The sequence below is a fragment of the Coturnix japonica genome, chromosome 2 (genome assembly GCF_054131305.1).
Source record: "Coturnix japonica strain WE chromosome 2, WE-NBRP24, whole genome shotgun sequence".
In the NCBI taxonomy this organism is placed as follows: domain Eukaryota; kingdom Metazoa; phylum Chordata; class Aves; order Galliformes; family Phasianidae; genus Coturnix; species Coturnix japonica.
The window spans coordinates 121,409,296-121,426,932 of record NC_140664.1 but is presented as its reverse complement, the minus strand read 5'-3'; the positions used below and the strand labels follow the sequence as shown (position 1 = coordinate 121,426,932).

Sequence of the window (17,637 nt, the reverse complement as noted above, 5' to 3'; positions counted from 1 at the left end):
CAGAAGGGGGTGTTCATGCCAGCTCTCCTGGCTGTAATGAGCAGCCCCTATACTTATGCCAGATACTTGCAGGGTTTCCATTATGTTCCTCCAAAAATGCTGCCTTAATCCAGTCTATTTTGGTAAAATTAAAAGGATGGACCTATTTTTCTTCTTAAAATGATTTATAGATTTCTCAACTTGGCCAGCCTAAGGTGCATTCACTGGGAATAGAGCCGTAAGTTAAAATAAAATGGAAGTAGTGTGTTGTGCAAGGTCTAGGTAGATGTCCAGAGTGCTCTTTCCATCCAAGGTCTAGATAGGTGTCCAGAGCTTCCATCCTACAATCAGGGCACATTGAAAGTCACCTGGTCTTCAGATCTACCATTTTCTAGGCTGTAAAGCATGCAAAGAGAGATGTTATATCTTCTTTCTCCTTGGACTAGCAACATTGTCCACATCCTCTGCAGTTTATTGCTTGTAGCTGTTTGTCATGTTAATTAGTTGGAAAGAAAAACTTGAATCAAAGATTGACAGGCAGCAGAGAGAAGCAATGCATACTCAATATGTAAAAGCAATCGATGGAGAAAAGGTTTAGTTGGGCAGCAGCTGAAGTCTAGGCCAAAAGCTGCAAACATATAACTCACTTTGTGGAGGACAAAGTCCTTGGACTATGCATACATTCAACCAGAATGGGAGGAAAGGTTTAATTGTCCTATAGTTTCTTCTTGCTGTATAAGTACATTCTACTGGGGGGGGATGGGTACCCAGAGCTTCATCAGTGAGTACAGGCTGACATGATGGGCTATCCTGAATGCCTGTGTGTTTGGAGGGAAGCTTCACCACCTCTGCTTTTCCAGACCTCAAGGCAAAATCAGCAGTTGTTACCTGCACTGTATTGTGTGAGCACAGGAAACGAGTGATACAGGAAACTCTGTCTATTTTATAGGTGACATTAATATTTATGCTTATCATATCCAATCTGATCCTGAGATGCTTGAAGGCTTTGACCTCACATTGTTTCTGTCTGTGAAAGCAGTGGAGCTCATTCAGTCCCATACCTTTAGGGCATGTCCTGCTTATCTGTGGGCACAACCTCCCTGTTGGGTGAAAAGTGCAGACTGGAGCAGAAAAGAAGGCTGTGTGGGGTCAGGAGGTGCAGGAGCTCGGTGGCCTCTGTGAAGGTCTGAGACGGAAAGGACCAGTGAATGGCAGCTGCTGTTATCTCTGGAGATAGCAGCTACAACTGTTGCTGTTTTGCTCTCTTCAGTAGAGATTTGAAATGTGAGCAACTTAAATGAGTTAACTATTAAGCAAAAGGGAAAAACACGTGAATTGTGGTGGGACCGGAGGTACGGGTAGCTCCTAGTGTAGGGAAGGAAAAGATACACAAAGCTGCTCCAAGCAGGGAGAGGAAAATACAGTGAGATCTTGTGTGAGGGGAAGAGGGGGACTGGCAAAAGCAAAGGAAGGAGTAATGGGCTGTCACAGAGAAAGCGAACCATCTGGGGAAAGGGAGACACAGCAGAAACCTGACAGGTAGTAGAAGGCACAAGGACTGACTAGATGGAGTCCCTGGTACAGAGGGAAAGTGGGAACCACCACCTGGATGGGAGGAAACAAAAGGCCACGAGCTGAGTGCAGGAGTGCCAAGGGAGGATGGGATGTGAGCTCCATCATGGCTTGTGGAGCTGTAGGCCCAAGTAGCCAAGGGGCTGCCCCCAGCCTCCCACCTCTTCAAGTATCCACTGATGGGAGCTGCTGCTGGGGTCACAGCTTGGACCCACTCACCTCGTCATAAGCAGAGGTTACGTGAGGAGCTGTGTTGCCAGGCTGGGTACTGCAGGGGCCTAAAGAGCAGGGGTGTCCATGGTATGAGGTTAGGCACGATGTTTCTTTTGAGATGGGTGCTGCTGAAATGGTAGAGGGAAATGGGCAATACGCAATTTTTGTCTCTCAGAACAGATGAATTTGCATTGTTCAATTACTTTTGAGCCCTACCCAAATCCTTCCTTGGTCTTTTCCATTGTCTGTGGCTGGCCCTGAGTTTGGGAGCCCTGGTGTGTATCATGAATGCAGTCTACATGTTCCAAAAAGAAAAAAAAAACAACTAAAAAAGCAGTCCCTGTGTTTGATCATCTCCTCAGTATCTGGGGACTGAACCATTTCCAATTCTGAGCAACCATATTTGGTTAAAACTGTATTTTGCTGTTGCAATCCATGGGATGCTGTTTGGTACTGCTAACTTGTTTGTGTCATCTGCTCAGTGAGTTACTGGCTGGAAGCTGCTCCTTCAATTCAAACATTCCTTGCCAGACACTGTGGTTTTAATAAGTTATTTTTTGGAGGAGTAATTCTCTGGGCTTTTCAATGTTACCAAATTATCTTTCCTTATTCAATGTGCAGGTCAGTGAGCTGTCCCCACAGCAGCCAGTGTTGGGCTGTGTAGTGCTGAAGCACAGGGTGCTTGGCTGTTCAAAGGTCAAAGGCACAATGATCAGACACACGCAGGTCTCAATTAATTGCTTCTCAAAGCTCCTGCAGTCAAAAGAGAAAAAAATGTGCTTGGGTGTCTGGATTATTTGCACACTGTCAAACTTTAAGATACCCGAGATAAAGATTACCCTTATAGGACAGAACAGCAGCATGGGCACCTTGTGAATAAGGAGCTGTGTGAGAGCAAAGGGCAGCCCGGCTCTCAAAAGTACAATTCAGCACAAGACGTTTCACTTCAAACTCAGCGCAGCTGGAGGACAGCAATGCTTTGGGCTGCTCCTGTTCCTGGGCTGTTAGTTGTGTTGCTCCTGCTTGCTGGATTGAGCTGTGAATCAAACCACTACGAAAAAAAGAGGAAGAAAAGAAACGTTTATGATGAACAGTAAGTACCAGTGCTATTATCAATTGCAAATGGATTTGCTCATAAGATAGGCTTTAAGTACTACTAACGGGAACTGAGTGGCTTTACCACACGTCTTTTCAACCTACACTTTGGCAGCAGATATGTGCAACCAACCAACTCTTATTTGTTCCCGTAATACAACAGGCCTCGTCTGTCCTCAGAGCAGGGCAACCTGGTGTTCCACGCCGGCTCCAGCAAAAATATTGAATTTAGAACTGGACCACTGGGGAAAATAAAGCTTAATGAAGAAGACCTTGCGGAAATGTTTAGTCAGGTGATGTAGTTACTTATCCCTGAGATGTTTTCATTCAGTTTTCTTCAGAATTTTTCTCAGCAAATATTTGATGTGTTTGGTATGATTGTTTTTTTTTAATATTATCTCTGTTAGCACTGCAATATTTGAGCTATTGCAGGCTTGTAAGGTAATAAATTCATTACATAAAGTAATTAAAAGATTAAACTGTGCATGGAGCAGAGCTCTCTGTATTCAGGAGGACTTTATGAGTAAGGTGAAGAAAGTACACAACTTTCCTAAGCTTGTAGAGAAGCAAGGCTTGTTTCCAAGCTTCTGAGGAGTCAAAACTCACTTCACATCACAACTCTTTTTAACAATTTAGATGAGAGAAAATAAAGCAGAGATTCAAGAACTTAAGAAAGCCAATGGAGTCTCTCAGAACGTGTCCCACCAAGTCTCTCTGCTGGCTTCCAAGGTGAGCTGCGCCTCTGCGTTGTATCCCAGCAGCAATCTGGGTTTTCTGTTCTTCAGAATAAGGTGACTACTGATTCATTTCAGTATTTTTGGGCTTCGATTCAGGGAACTGGGGCAGAGTCCATATTTAACATCAGCTTAGAGTCTATGTTTGACATCGGAGGTACTGATTCAGCATCTGGAGACTGGAAACATCCCCATAATTCTCATAATTTTCAGTTACCAGGATTATTCTTTCATTCACTGTAGAATAGTCCTCTGACATTTATGGAAATCAAATCTTATTAAATCCAGCCTATAGACTATATATATTCCTATATGTCTTACATAGACATGCCATTGCTTGGATGCAAATGTGCTATAGAGGTTTGCAGTGGAAACAAAAGACACTTGGGGTAGTTTTCCCAGCTAGTAAAGATTTATTTTTTTTTTTCCAGTAGAAAATGGGAATCCTTTATCTGTCTTGGCTTAAATATCTTTTGTTAGAGTGCTGCCATAATTTCCTTATAGGAAAATATTTTACAGCCAATGAGACTGCCCTCAAGGGAAATTGTTCTAATGCGTATCCATCATATCCCCTAATTCCTTTTCTGCTTGCTGTTTGTGGCTTTAACCAACTGAGACATGCTGAACTTTTCCTTGGGTTTCAGCGTGTCCACCACCTCAGACCTTAGTCTGTCATGCTCTTGTGAGCACCTGAACTGTCCTGTTGGTGTATTTACATTCTGAAAGTTTATAGAAATAGAATCTTTTGAGTTGGAAGGGACACTTGGAGGTCATCTGCTCCAAATCCCCTGCAATCAACAGAGATACCTACAGCTGGATCAGAGTCCCCTTCTCCCTTAAAGCCCCCTGCCGATACTGAAAGGCCACTCTCAGCTCTTCCCAAAGCTTCTCTTCTCCAGGCTGCGCAGCCCCAGCTCTCTCAAGGTCCATGTTAAGCAAAATAAGCAGCTTAATGCATCTTCACAGGGCAAAGTCTTTGTAGGCAAATGAAATGAGAAGCTGTCTGCTTTTGAGCAGCATAAAACCCTTAAATCCCAGTAAACTAGGCCTGATTTCAACCTGATTGTCACCTGGTTTTGCAGAGCAGCTCCTCTCTTGTCTCCAAAGAAAACACTCAGCCATGCTGCTGGCACCCAGTGTGCCAGCACTGGGAGATCAGCACGTCCCTCTGCGGTGACCCTCATGCCAAGTGCAGTTAATTTACATTTCTCTTGCAGGTCACAGATCTTGACATGAAACTTCAAAGCTTAGAGCAGGTGAGTACATGAAAAATAAACTGAAAATCAGAGAAGAGCTCTATCCAAGTAAACAAAGTAAGCTTTATTAAGTTAAATGATTACTTTCACATATCACCCAGGAAAAGCTTTTCTGGTAACAGGAGGTTAAAAAAAGCCAAGGCTTGTAAAGGAGGTGAAATGCCTTCTTACAAAACATAAACTGTGTAGGAGCCTGCATTCCTTAAAGGAAAAACAGTTGTAGACTGAAAAATAACAACTAGATACCAAGGGAAAACACACTCATCCTTCACTGATCTGTGAAGACAAAGAGAGAGAACTAAGTTTTTGTACTGCACGGGAAATAGCTGATTTTTAACCATCAGCTGCTTCCCCATGAGCATGTGGCAGCCATGGCTACTGCTGCCTGGAAAGAAGTTGTTGCATGAGTCACACGTGAGATGAAGAAGATATCCCTCCTAGCCTCACTAATAGCCTGTCATTGAGGAACAGTTTCTGATAGTACTAACATCTTGCAGAGCTTTTCTCATCCCATGGTTTGCACTGTGCTGTGTCAGATCTGTCATGCTAAGTCATATTTTAGTCATAGTTTTGTACAGATCTGCTCAAAACAGCTCCAAGGCCTGGCACATTAATCTTGCTGAAAGAAAAAGATAGGGGCAACACAATGAAAAGATAAAAATAAACGGTTCGTCTTGGAAAGAAATGCTGGAGGATCCCTAAATAAGAAGGAAGATAATTCCCTGCTCTGCTCCCGGGTTTCAGGCTCTGCAGAGGAGAGCCTGCAGCAGCAACCCCTGTGAGAACTCGGGGACCTGCGTGAACTCACTGGATGGCTTCTTTTGCCTCTGTCCCAGCAACTGGAGGGTGAGTCTTCAGCCTCCTGGAGTGTGTTTTCAGCTTGAGTGTGTGACGTGTATTTTAACTGCAAGGGTATACTTGGCTTAGTGCAGTCATGACAGGGTTGTGATTGTTAGGGATAGGATGATATAGACTGAGTAGCAAAATAACCATATCATGGACATCATCTGCTTTAAGTGCAATACATTCGATTTTCAACAATAATGACATCTGCTCCAAAAGGATGGAAGTCCAAGCCATGGGGCCAGACCCTGTTCTGTTACACACAGGTGATGTCCCATGAAGTCAGTGGTGCTTGGTGGTCCAACACCTGCATTTCTTGCTGAGCAGGATGACTGAACTGCATACCTCAGACACAAGCATATGGAGTGAATGGGGGAAGAGAATGGTGTTTATTGAAGCCCAGAGAGGTAAAACAAGTTGGGATGTCAGTAATCAATCACATCCCAAGTTTTTAAAATCCAAATACCTTGTTGGCAAAGGCTTTTATGGTGCTGCTACATGCATTTGGAGATGGGATGGTTCCAGTTTTCCTCAAAGGCACACTGCCTTAAAGATGTCCCAGTGAGATTGGGGTCAAAACTGATGTGCTTTCTGTCCTGATGAACAGCATCTCCCGATAAAAACAGCCTGCAATACAGTTTTCTCAGTCTTTTGCTAGTAAGTTGAGAAGCAGTGGGAGGTGGCAGTACTAAAATGTCCATATGCTGTCTGCAGACATCTGAAATATTTCATCCCTCTTCTGACTGATAGCCAGGATTGCAGAACTCAACTGAACAATAGAGTTCTGTTATTATGCTTCATAAGGGAAGCTGTGTTGATAGCAGCCTGTGGTTTGTGTATGTTTGGAAACTATATTAAACCTTGGCTCCATGGTTTGCTTCATTTCTCTGTTACTTGGAAAATAAACTGGTGTTCCATTTCACCTTAGGGCCTCCTTTGCTCAGAGGATGTTAATGAATGCCAGATTTATGCTGGAACCGCGCTGGGCTGCCAGAATGGAGCCACTTGTGTGAACACACCAGGCAGCTACAGGTAATTTTTCAAAACTAAAATCCCATACAAAGCACTGCTATGTTTGTAACATCTGTCCCATCTGCAGCACAAGTCACAAATTTGAGAAATATGTCTATATATTTTCGGTGCACTATAATCCATTTCGGTCCCAGAGACCACAAAATCCCTAATACTGTATAGCCAAGTGCAGCATGTGTTTCTATTACTTGTTTTGACACAAAAAGGACAGCAAGTGTCACACAGCCACACTGGGGATGAAGATTATCACCCCTCCTTTATCACCTGCCCATGAGACAGAGAGAAGTGAGGGAATGGCAGAGGTGGGCAGGAGCAGAGCTCTGCCCCATAAAGCTATGAGTTGCTGGAAAGCTCCTGTATAGGCAAAGGTCCCATCAGACAAAGAGAAGAGAGGTGCTGCCTGCAGCAGGCAGGCCAGGAGGGTGCTTGGGCCCTGCAGACATCAGCTCCCCACAGCTCACCTTCCTCCAGCTGTGCCCAGCCAGAGGCTGACCTTGTTCAGCTCCTTGGGAAATATGCTCCTTTTTGCAGGACGAGCTGGCCTGAATGCCCTGCATCTTGTTTTCCATACTGGCAAATAATGTGATAAACAACTTTCAGATGCAGTACAAAGTACTCTCTGTGCAGTGGCTGGATAGCAAGCCACAGCCTTTTGCAAAGCAGTGAGTCTCCAGCTTCTGCACGAAAGCTTTAGCACAAACAGAAATTTGCTTGGTATAAGACAGACTTATAAGCCTGGCTTTGTCAGCTCTTGAAGTAACCTCATAAAGGGGAAGTGCTCACACAGCTCCTCACGCTTCATGGTGGCACAGAGCCTACTGAGATGCTACAAACCACGTGGGGCTGCATGTCTGCTCTGCTTTGATTTTAAAGGTCTTTGTAGCCTCCTTGCAGCCATCCTCTACGGAGATGCTTATCAAGGAAGCAACACAAAGCATCCTGCCTTTACTTATTGCTCCTTGCTGTGCTTAGCAGTGTACAGGTGTGTGATTACACTAAGGTTTGATAGACAAACCCTTTGCCCTTCTGTCCAGTGTTTTCATTGTATTCATACAGTCATAATTCCTGTGAGTTTGTTTTCCAATGCCATTCCTACAAACTGCACTGTTACTTCACACAAATGAGGACCGCTCTGTAAGTCAGGGTGTGCTGTTAGCGCAGGGACAGGACCAGCACAGTGCCACACAGCTCTGCTCTGCTGTTTGGCCAGAGCTCCATGAGGCCTGACCTGCTTCTCAAAGCTGAGTATCTTCAGACTGGGAATGGATTAACCTTTGCCAGACCAAGCAGGAGACAGTGCCTTGTTCCTCCTCCTTCAGAGCCTCTGATTGCCTGCCGTGTCCTTTGGAGCTGACCGAGGCTCTGCACTTTGAACACACAGTGCTGCTCTGGTTCCCTGCCTGCTGCCTCACTGCATGCCCAGGCTGATCTGCTGCACTCACAGTGTGTAGCTGCACAATGCAGGCTGCAGTACAGCAGATTGCAGACAAGCATGAAGATATTGTGGTATTTTTAAAGTGAAGTTCATCAGGGTCACTTGTCCTGAGTGCAGAGTTTAGTTACCTGCAATTGGCTTATCACACTGCCTTTTCAGCTCAGCACATGACACCTTGACAAGGATAGCACAGCATAAGTCACTCCAAGGTTCAGAACAGCTTCACTGGAGTACCCTGATTGTGATTCCATGGGTAAATGCTTGTACAGAGTGGTTTTCATTGGCCAGCTTAAAAGCAAGTGAGCAACGGTGTGTAAGGGCATGTGTGAGGAGCAGGCACCTCATCACACCACTTGCGTCCAATTAAGTGTCTCAGAGTGTTAAGTGTTAGCTAGCTGATTGGAGGCCTTCTGTAGGTTGTTACCCCATTCCATGGTATTTTGGATTCTCACATTTGGTCCATGTGGTAATTAAGGGCTGGAGAAAAGGGGACAGTTACCTTAAAAACTCCTGGTTTCAGTTTCACTGTGTCTGTGCGATGCTGTGACCAAGGTGGGACCTGCAGTGTGAAAAAGAAAAAGCTGTGGTGTCAGCTGTGTTGGCACAGCCCTGCTTTGGTGGGAGTGCAAGGAATGACAGCCAGGGAAGGTAAGTAGGGATGCTCCTTGGGCGGGGACTTTGAGCACTATAAGCACCAAGCTCAGTGCCAAAACATATCTGTGTATTGCTAGAGGTAGAGCTTTAGGCAGCTGGCAACATATGAAGGGCATAAGTGAGATGCAAATTTTAGGTGCTCTAGGTGAAATGTGAACTTCCAGGCTCATGTTCTGCTGCAGCCTTATGTTGGATATCTCTCTTCCTGGTTTTGTGCTTGTGACAAGATGCTGTGGTCAGCCATGGATATGTGCAAGTCCTACATGACTCCTGAGCCCCTACTGGACAGCTTTGCTGGTGTGCATAGTTATTAGTGGGACTGCAAAATACACCGGGATTTTGTGAGGAACATCACACAGAGAGTACAGACTTATCCCTTACTATGGCAATATGTGGTCTTTATCTGCTATATATGGACAACATTTAGATTTTTCTGCCTGCTTTCACCTTTAGCTGCTCCTGTACTCCAGAAACCTATGGACCCCACTGTGCCTCAAAGTTTGATGATTGCCAGGGCGGATCTCAGATGCTCTGTGGGCATGGCACCTGTGTTGATGGAGAACGAGACACCCCCAACAAGGTAAGGGGCAATATACATTTCATTATACAGCACAAACAAATGGTGCTGAGTGTCACAAACCTATGTAAAATACACTGCTGCTGGAAGAAAGCAAGGAATGGCACTGTACAAAATAACCTAATCTCTCTGATGTCCCAAGGACAACAGAAAGAACTGAAAATGCCTTGTGTCTTGCAAAAGATACTTGTCAAAGTGTTTTTGGGTAGCCAAAGTGTCATTCAAAACATAATATTCTTGTTGTTCAGCATTTGGGGAGTGCAATATGAAGTTGCTAGAATGTTTTATTACTGAAATTTTTCACAAGTACAAACACGGTTCTTATTTTCCTTGGGAAAAGTAATACCAATGGAACACTGACAGGTAGTTTGGTGGCTGCTGCCTGTGCTTGGAGCTCAACACCATCCATTTGACTCTGTCTCTAAGTCTGAGCAGTCCAAGTGTCTGCACTGGGTGAACATAAGCATATACTTGAATGGCCTTCTGCAACAAGATAGACAATTGTTTGGGGAGAAAATCTGGGTACAAGGCGTTCCTTCCAAAGGGATGGATGGAATATGCCAGCTTTGGCTTTTTCCACTCAGAGTAGCCCTCCAGAACTACTCTGGCAGACTTGGGCTCCTTAGCACTCTTACACACCCTTGCACTGTTCCAGACACACCAAGTATTCTTTGTGCTAACATAATTTTTTCTCAATTTGTAAAAGTCTTCACACCCCATTAGTTGCTTTCTGCCCATTTTTGTGGAGAAATCTTTTCAAAAGGATACAGTGTTGGCTTAACGGTGTCTGCTCCTACGTCAGTCAACAATAAAGCTCCCATTAGGTTTAACTGGACTGAAGCTAGGTAAATGTTGAAATCTGGCCTTTAGTAAAGACTGGAAGAGAGAAAATTGTTGTCATTATAAAAAATATATATTTGCAGTTTAATGTCAGCTCTGCACATTACAGGTTACTGAAAATCTTGCTTAAAAGAAGACAGCCAAGGTGATTTCAGGTTGCTTACACTGATCTCTTTACCCTACCTACAAAGCAAGTTGATGAGTTTTAGTTATGTTTATGTACAGTTCATAATTGCTGTTCATTTTCTCTGGAAGACTTGAGGTAAATTACAGGCTTCTCTGATGAACATAATGAATGAGCCTGCTGCTCCTTCCACTACTTAAACAGTTACATTCAGAAAGAGGAAGAAATGAAGAATAGCATCAAAGGAACTGCAGAAACAAAATGTGCAAACCATGCCGCGCTCTGAAAGCTTTCTTGCTGTGGTTTAAAAGATGATTTATAAAATCAACTCTTACCCTTTTCTCAGTTTACATTTCTGAAATATGCACTATGTGTTTGCTGTGGCAGCCCAAGTACCGCTGTATCTGTGACACTGGCTGGATGTCCCCTCCTGGCAGCCCCGCCTGCACTGCTGATATAGATGAATGCAGCCTCCCTAACCCTCCATGTTCACAGAATCCATTTGTGCAGTGCCACAACACGCTTGGCTCCTACTCATGTGATCCTTGCCCCACAGGTATGGTGTCTTTCCTTGCTCTCTTGCTGGGAAGGGTTGGCAGCAGGTAGGACTGCTGTCATCAGCAGCCTGAAGATCCACATAGGAGCAATTTCATGTAGATCTTTGATCTGTATCCTACAAAATAAATGTGTAGAAGTTATGTCTTATCTGCATAACATGGAAAGTGGATTTTAAAACATGACTTATCCTTAAATGGAAGTCTAAATAAGGCTGACAAATTACATTCTTAAAGTACCTGTTTGCTTTCACTGATTTTAATGGGAGTTTATGTAGTGTAAATGCTGAGTCTCAGCTTGAACCAGTGATTGAGCACCTGGTAGGAAAGCAGGTCCAAGGCTGGGGAGCTCAGGTGCATGCAGTGCCCCTGGGTGATGGAAGGGGTGCAGCCAGGATCCACCCCTTTCCAGACCTCATTTAAGAGTTGGCAAAGGAGACAAGACTATCTTGCTGGAGATTCCTGTGTATCTGAGGCCTTTTGAAGGTAAGCAGATTCTTTCCTGTATTTTTGACCTTGTGGTTCTTGTATTTGAGCAAGTCTTCCCTTACTGTAGTCTAGGACTTTGCTTCTCTGTTGTCATTGCTGTGCTTTCTAATGTATTACAGCTCAGAATGACTAGGATGGGATAGGTAAGGTGGATCCTACCCACCATGTGTAGGACTAGCTTTGTGATAATGTGTCTGCTACCCTATGGCAACAAAAACCTAATTATCCCATTCAGTCATAATACTTATTGTTTGTTTTCCTGAGTCTGGTATGTTGTATGCATAGGAGGGATGTAGTAAGAGTGAAGTATTTAACCAGAGCAATAATGGAGCTTTGCTGAAAATTTTATGTGTGTGCACTGGACCAGAATTGTTACTTCTTTAGAGATTAAATAAACTGTTTGATTTTGGAATATTCACAGTATCATTAAAGTGTACTTGCACATGTACCTCCACTCTGTTGTATTTGTAACCTATTTTGAAGGCCAGCCTTAATTATCGTTATTCATGTGAGGAATAGTTCTTCTCTTGTGTTAGTGAAGGGAGGTGCAAAAATCGTACTTTTTATTTGCTCTGTTTCTTTTTAGGCTGGCAAGGAAATGGCTACAGTTGCCAAGACATTGATGAATGTGGAAGTGATAATGGAGGCTGTTCAACAGCACCAATGGTTCCGTGTATCAACACAATAGGATCCTTCCGCTGTGGAGTCTGTCCACCAGGTAAAATACTGGATGATTTTGTTGAATCTTCACAATTTGAAATCTTTCTGTTGTTTTATCAACATGTTTGATCCTATTTTATTATATACTGGAAAAGCTGTAGGCCAGGTACACAGAACAATGCTGTAATACTGAATACGGAGTCCATGAATCTTCAGGCTGCTTCAGCTATTTATTAATGTTGTGTTGAGTAGGTGTCTGATGATGCACCATCTGAAATGTTTCTCTTGTACTAGGTAGATGGTGTTAAAGCCTTGATTTTTTATTTTTTTTTTTTTTACAAGGTTCTTCCTTTGGGGTGGTAAGAAATAAAAAAATATAATAATAAAAAAAAAATAAGGGGAGATAGGCACTGCATAATTATGATAGTAATTTCACTGTTTACAGTAATTGAAAGAGTTGTGTGCCATAAATCAGCGGTATTGTTTGTTGTAAGCCTAGATAATTGTTCATCATGCTCTGAATGCTGTCTAAGAAGGCAGTGTTTCCGTGTTCATAAATGTTGTGGCTTATGGCTTAAAATGCATTTATGAGATGCATGCAATCAATAAGGTAAATACTAGTAGGAAAAACTGTTTCTAATTTGCCTTCCAGTCAGCTATCTAAACAGCAGTGGACTGCAGTTAGTGAAGGCTCTCTGTTAGTGGGCACTGAAGAGCTATTGCCATGCTGCAAATATGGCCTCAGGCTAGTCTTGATATGGTACAAGCTGTGGATCACAGCTATGCAGTTGTGCCTCAGGATTTATTTAAGTTCAGAATCCATCCTAATAACATAGGAAAGTAATATGCATGTTAGGCTTTATTCTAGCTGCTATCTCAGCCTTCTCTCTTTAACTGCTTGGACTGTGATTTTTCACAATGTAAATTAGTGTCTCTTATCATCAGATGCTTGTTTTGCTGTTGATGTATGGAGAACATAGCTTGTTGCAAACTAAGATTTTCCTCTGTACAGGTTATGAGGGAGATGGACAAACATGTACCCAGGTTGATAGCTGCTCGATAAATAATGGAGGGTGCCATCCATTGGCAAATTGTACCTCTACTCCAGGTATGATGCATGCTTAAGGACAGTAAGTATTACCAGTGTCTCAAGGAATCCACTTTGTAGCAACATATTTACACTGCAAACTGTTCTCCACAGTCAGTTTTGCCCTCCTCAAGAGAGTGAACAGCCATGCTGTGTAGAACCAGCAAGCCTTCCTACAAACACTCCTCATCAAAGAGCTGATTTAGTCATTAAAATATTAAGGTTCTCACCATTTTCTTCTTTCAGCTTACTTAACTATTTTTCTCCTTCCCATAAGTATTATCTGACTGCTTCCAGCACTTCCTATAGAATTAATTTTGGATTCTTAGGTGCTAACACCAGGAAACATTCCCTGACAAAACTGGATAAAGACCAGGGCAGGTACCGAAATTAGAGAAGAATCAAAATGAGATCAAATCAGATCTAATAATTCATGATATATGAAGACTTGGCTTTGAAATGTTGGGGCTGTTACTGTCATGTTTGTACATGACATGTACTGTACATGTTACTGTCATGGTTGATACTGTCATTTTAACAAGGACTGAATTACATATTTTTTCCCTTTATGTCCCAAGGACTAATACCATTTTGTTCATGTACACCTGGGTACACTGGAAGTGGATATGGGCCAAATGGGTGCTCTCCTCTTGCTGATATCTGTCAGCTGCAAAACCCTTGTGCTAATGGTCAGTGCTTGGTAAGTGCTGCACTCTTCACTGTGACAACATTATGAAATTACCATTGCTAACAACAAGGAGATTGAGATTGGAATCTGAGCACAGATATGCTTCAGGTAATGAGGCAAAATCAGTGGAGAGATCAGCAGGTACACATGGAGGAAACTGAGAGAAAGGAAAGTTGATAGCCCAGAATGTTGTTGGGAATGCTGGTGCTGGTTGGGGAGAGTCGAGTGTTTCTGTCCTTTACTGATTGGTGGTGTGAGTTTGTTACAATGCACAGTGACCATTTAGTTTGTTCACATGGATCATGTAAAGATGTTTGGTTTTCTGAATGAAGTCCTCATTGCTCAGGGAAGTCTCTGTTATGAATCTGGGAATTTTGATTCTCCTATTGCAGAAGATATTTATGGTGATGATTTTGTAGAAATGTTCCAAATAGTAAATTTGTTGTTCAGGTGGGGTCTGATCTTGTTTGTCCATGTTGGTTCTTCCTTTTAATGATTCTGGGAGCAGAGTCATTAAATGGGTGGAAACAGGCCATATGGTATTATTGTGTGATATGATATTACTGTGTGATTCTGTGATTGCATTTCCCTTTTCTCATTTTCTGTTCTAAAGGAGATGATCTCCCTACCCCTCTCCATCCATTATAAAATATTGTGAGGCATCAAAGATGGCAGTTAGTGTGTGCCTTGATATACTGTGCTCTGCTTTACCTGTAGAAAGTATATTGACAAGAGCAAGAAATATGATGAAAAAGAAATAAGAAATTAAAGTATTAGATTTGTGGAAAAACTTGTGTATGAGTAGTAATGGTTGAGGGTGAAAAAATGAATAGAAAAGAGACAGGAATGATAAGGAGAAGCCAATGAATGTGTTCCTATTTAACGACCCTTGGGGTTAAAATTAAGTAACAGCCAATGTAAGTGCAGTGCAGACTTCCAAGAGAACAGGCTTGAGAGAAATGGTTTATAAACCATTGTCACAGCCTGGTTTGTACGTTTTAGATAACATGACTGACTTGTTCCTAATGTGATCATTTCTAAGCCAGTTTTCTGAATGACTGAATGAATTCAGACTTTGACTTTCTAAAGAGAGAGATCTGCAAATAAGCAACTGGGTAGAAGTGGGTGTTGGGGGGGTGGGGGAGGAAGAACAAAACAGTGAGGTATTGGATTGAACTGTGGCTTTATGTTGGTTTTTACCACTAACCATGAACTAACATTCTGTATCATTTCTTTGTTCTGGTATCTCCATGTAAAGTAAGTGTAAGTATCAGTCCTTCTACTGACTACATTGATTCTTTTTAGGTGACCCATGCTCATTAGATTTATTGCATTTGTTTATATCTGTAGGCGATGACTTCTGGATATTTCTGCCTGTGTAACGCAGGCTGGACAGGCACTAATTGTACAGAGAACATTGATGAATGCATTAGCAACCCATGCCAGAATGGTGGAAGCTGCACTGATGGAGTCAATGGTTACACCTGTGAGTGCACCAGCACCTGGACAGGACCACAATGCCAGACTGCCCAGCAAGGTATGTCAGGGACCTCTTCCTCATTTGAAATGGGTGCTAGGCTTCAGCTTGTTAATGCTTGCTCTATGTGATTGCTTTGTTTTTAAGAATACAATTATAAGAGGGGGAAAAATAATGACAACCTTGTTTTGGTGGACTACAGGTCCTGATCCAAAGTCTCTTGGAGTTAACTTTTCTTTACAGCTGTTTTATGTTAATCCATTGGAAGTGCAATAATATTCATGAAAATATGGACATGGAGCTTTATACTGTGACTGCAAGTTCCTGCCTGTGCAGTTTCTTCTCAATATCTGTTATTCTGCTTGGTTTTTTTTTTTGTTTTTTTTTTTTTTTGCCAGTAACTTTAATTGAACAGAGTCAGGACAACATTCGAGTGAGTTCCCTGTGGCATCCATCTGTCAGATGGCTCATATTTATTGCAATTTGATGTGAAGAAAGCAGATTAACTTTTCACAGAATGTGGAATGTGAACTTTTCACTCAGCCACTGTGAAATCTACGCTACTTTAGACTTATTTCAAGCTCTTTCTGTTTTCCTTATGTTTCTAAGCAGGTTTTTTTGTTCTTATTAAGAATATACGTAGGGGTTTATTCTTGTTTTTTAGCAATCACTTCGTACCCAGTGACAAATTGCAATGCACCATTTCTTTGAGTTCTTAATTAAGGGGAAAGTTATAAGTAATACATTCTATTATATGATAATTTTGGATCTGGTTGAGGAATAGAGATGTTTTAAATGGGAACTTCAAATCTGTTTTCCAGAAACTAGTTTTCTTTCAGGAAGAAATTTCTCTTTTTTTTTTTTTTGTTTTTTTGTTTTTTTGTCTTTGACAACTCACTTGAGCGGAAATTCCGAAGAATCTTTTATAAAATATCTTTCATCTTTGTTTTAAGTGTTTAGGAAGCCAAACATGTTAGAAAGTTTAGCTTTGAGTCTGTACTGTGATAGCATGAGTTAATCCATTAATTTTCTGTTTCTGCAGCTTGTGGAGAGTATCTTTCAGGCTCCAGAGGGACTTTCAGTTACCCTAACAACCCAAGCAGCCAGCGCTATGAAACTGGGCTCAGCTGTGCCTGGGTTATTCAAACTGCTCCCAACAAGGTAAAATAGAGTTCAAGTTAAAGAAACCCTCACTTGGCAGGAGCCTCAGCTCATCAGAGCAGATGTGGCCATCTCTATGTCCCATATTCACAAGTTTTTATGTTCTTATAAACCTTTTGGCTCCTTAGTGTGGGCTACAATTTCAAGGTTTTTATTGTAAAGCTGAGGATCACAATTTATTCTTTCTCGCAATAATCACATATTTTAAAAAATCAACTAAAGGAAACATAAAATGATTAGAGATTTCTGGTAAGTTTGTGAGTACTGGCATCATCTGCCACCACATAGGAAAGGTGCCTGTCATCCACTGCTTTAGACTGGGCTCCATCTGTAGCTACTTGAAAATGCCTGCTCTGATAGGCTTCAGTTAGTTCATAAGTTAAGTGATATTGGAACAATCTTCTGTTTCTTGCTTCTGGGATACAGAAATGGGAACAGCTCAATTCATGTGATAAGTAGCTTTATATAATAGTTACATTTAATTATTTTAAGGATTTAATTTTTTAATGCTGTATTCTGATTCTGCAACTAATAATTTGTGCTATAATTCCTATAAAAAGATGTATTGCATCACTCTTCAGTATTGGACTTCTTACTGGGGATTAAAACTTTCAAGCTGCTTTTGATACGGCATGGGAATGAAGTAAATGGTTTTATAAATTAGTGGTTGCCAGTGATTTATGGAGCACTATGTGCAGCATACCTTCAGCTTTAAGACTTAGAGCCACTACTACTATCTTTAGCAGAGCTACATCAAAGCACATCTGCAGGGGATCTGAAGTTACTTGAAGCTGGTATGTCACTTTATATAGAGTGTGTTTATAATGCACTGGATTGTATGCACAAAACTCCCATGACAATATATTCAATCACAGACTAGATCATAAAAATTTCTAGATTAGATTTCAAGCCTTTTTTAGTATAGTATATGGCAGACACAGGAAATGATATCAATCCTATGTTTATAGGAATAATGCTATTTCTCTGTCCACATCCTTTTTGATCTCCTCCCCCTTGTTTTGACTCTAAGATTCTGTAGTATCTTCTGTTCTGGAACCCTTCAGAAAATGAAATAATGACTCCAAACACAAAGATTCTTAAAGCCACATGAATGAAAATATCAGCTCTGTATAGGATTACATCACAACCTTAGCACATGGGGAAAAA

The 17,637-nt window shown here is 41.9% G+C and overlaps 1 protein-coding gene across 3 annotated transcripts in view; it reads left to right on the top strand.

Moving 5' to 3' along the window:
• Positions 1-1,748: 1,748 nt before the first annotated feature.
• The window catches only part of CUBN (cubilin), a 126,434-nt gene continuing 110,545 nt past the window's right edge, over positions 1,749-17,637 (top strand). The window contains exons 1-13 of one of the 3 annotated variants that reach the window (XR_014943070.1): positions 1,749-2,857; positions 3,023-3,152; positions 3,496-3,588; positions 4,811-4,849; positions 5,594-5,695; positions 6,621-6,724; positions 9,267-9,393; positions 10,742-10,910; positions 11,984-12,115; positions 13,070-13,165; positions 13,723-13,844; positions 15,183-15,369; positions 16,352-16,470. Coding sequence is in view for 2 of the 3 variants with exons in the window: in XM_085538647.1 (XP_085394773.1) it covers positions 2,739-2,857; positions 3,023-3,152; positions 3,496-3,588; positions 4,811-4,849; positions 5,594-5,695; positions 6,621-6,724; positions 9,267-9,393; positions 10,742-10,910; positions 11,984-12,115; positions 13,070-13,165; positions 13,723-13,844; positions 15,183-15,369; positions 16,352-16,470 (1,539 nt within the window). In the remaining variant the exon portion in view is untranslated. The remainder of the gene's footprint in view (positions 2,858-3,022; positions 3,153-3,495; positions 3,589-4,810; positions 4,850-5,593; positions 5,696-6,620; positions 6,725-9,266; positions 9,394-10,741; positions 10,911-11,983; positions 12,116-13,069; positions 13,166-13,722; positions 13,845-15,182; positions 15,370-16,351; positions 16,471-17,637) is intronic. The other 2 variants (XM_085538647.1, XM_015853475.3) reach the window with 2 other exon arrangements.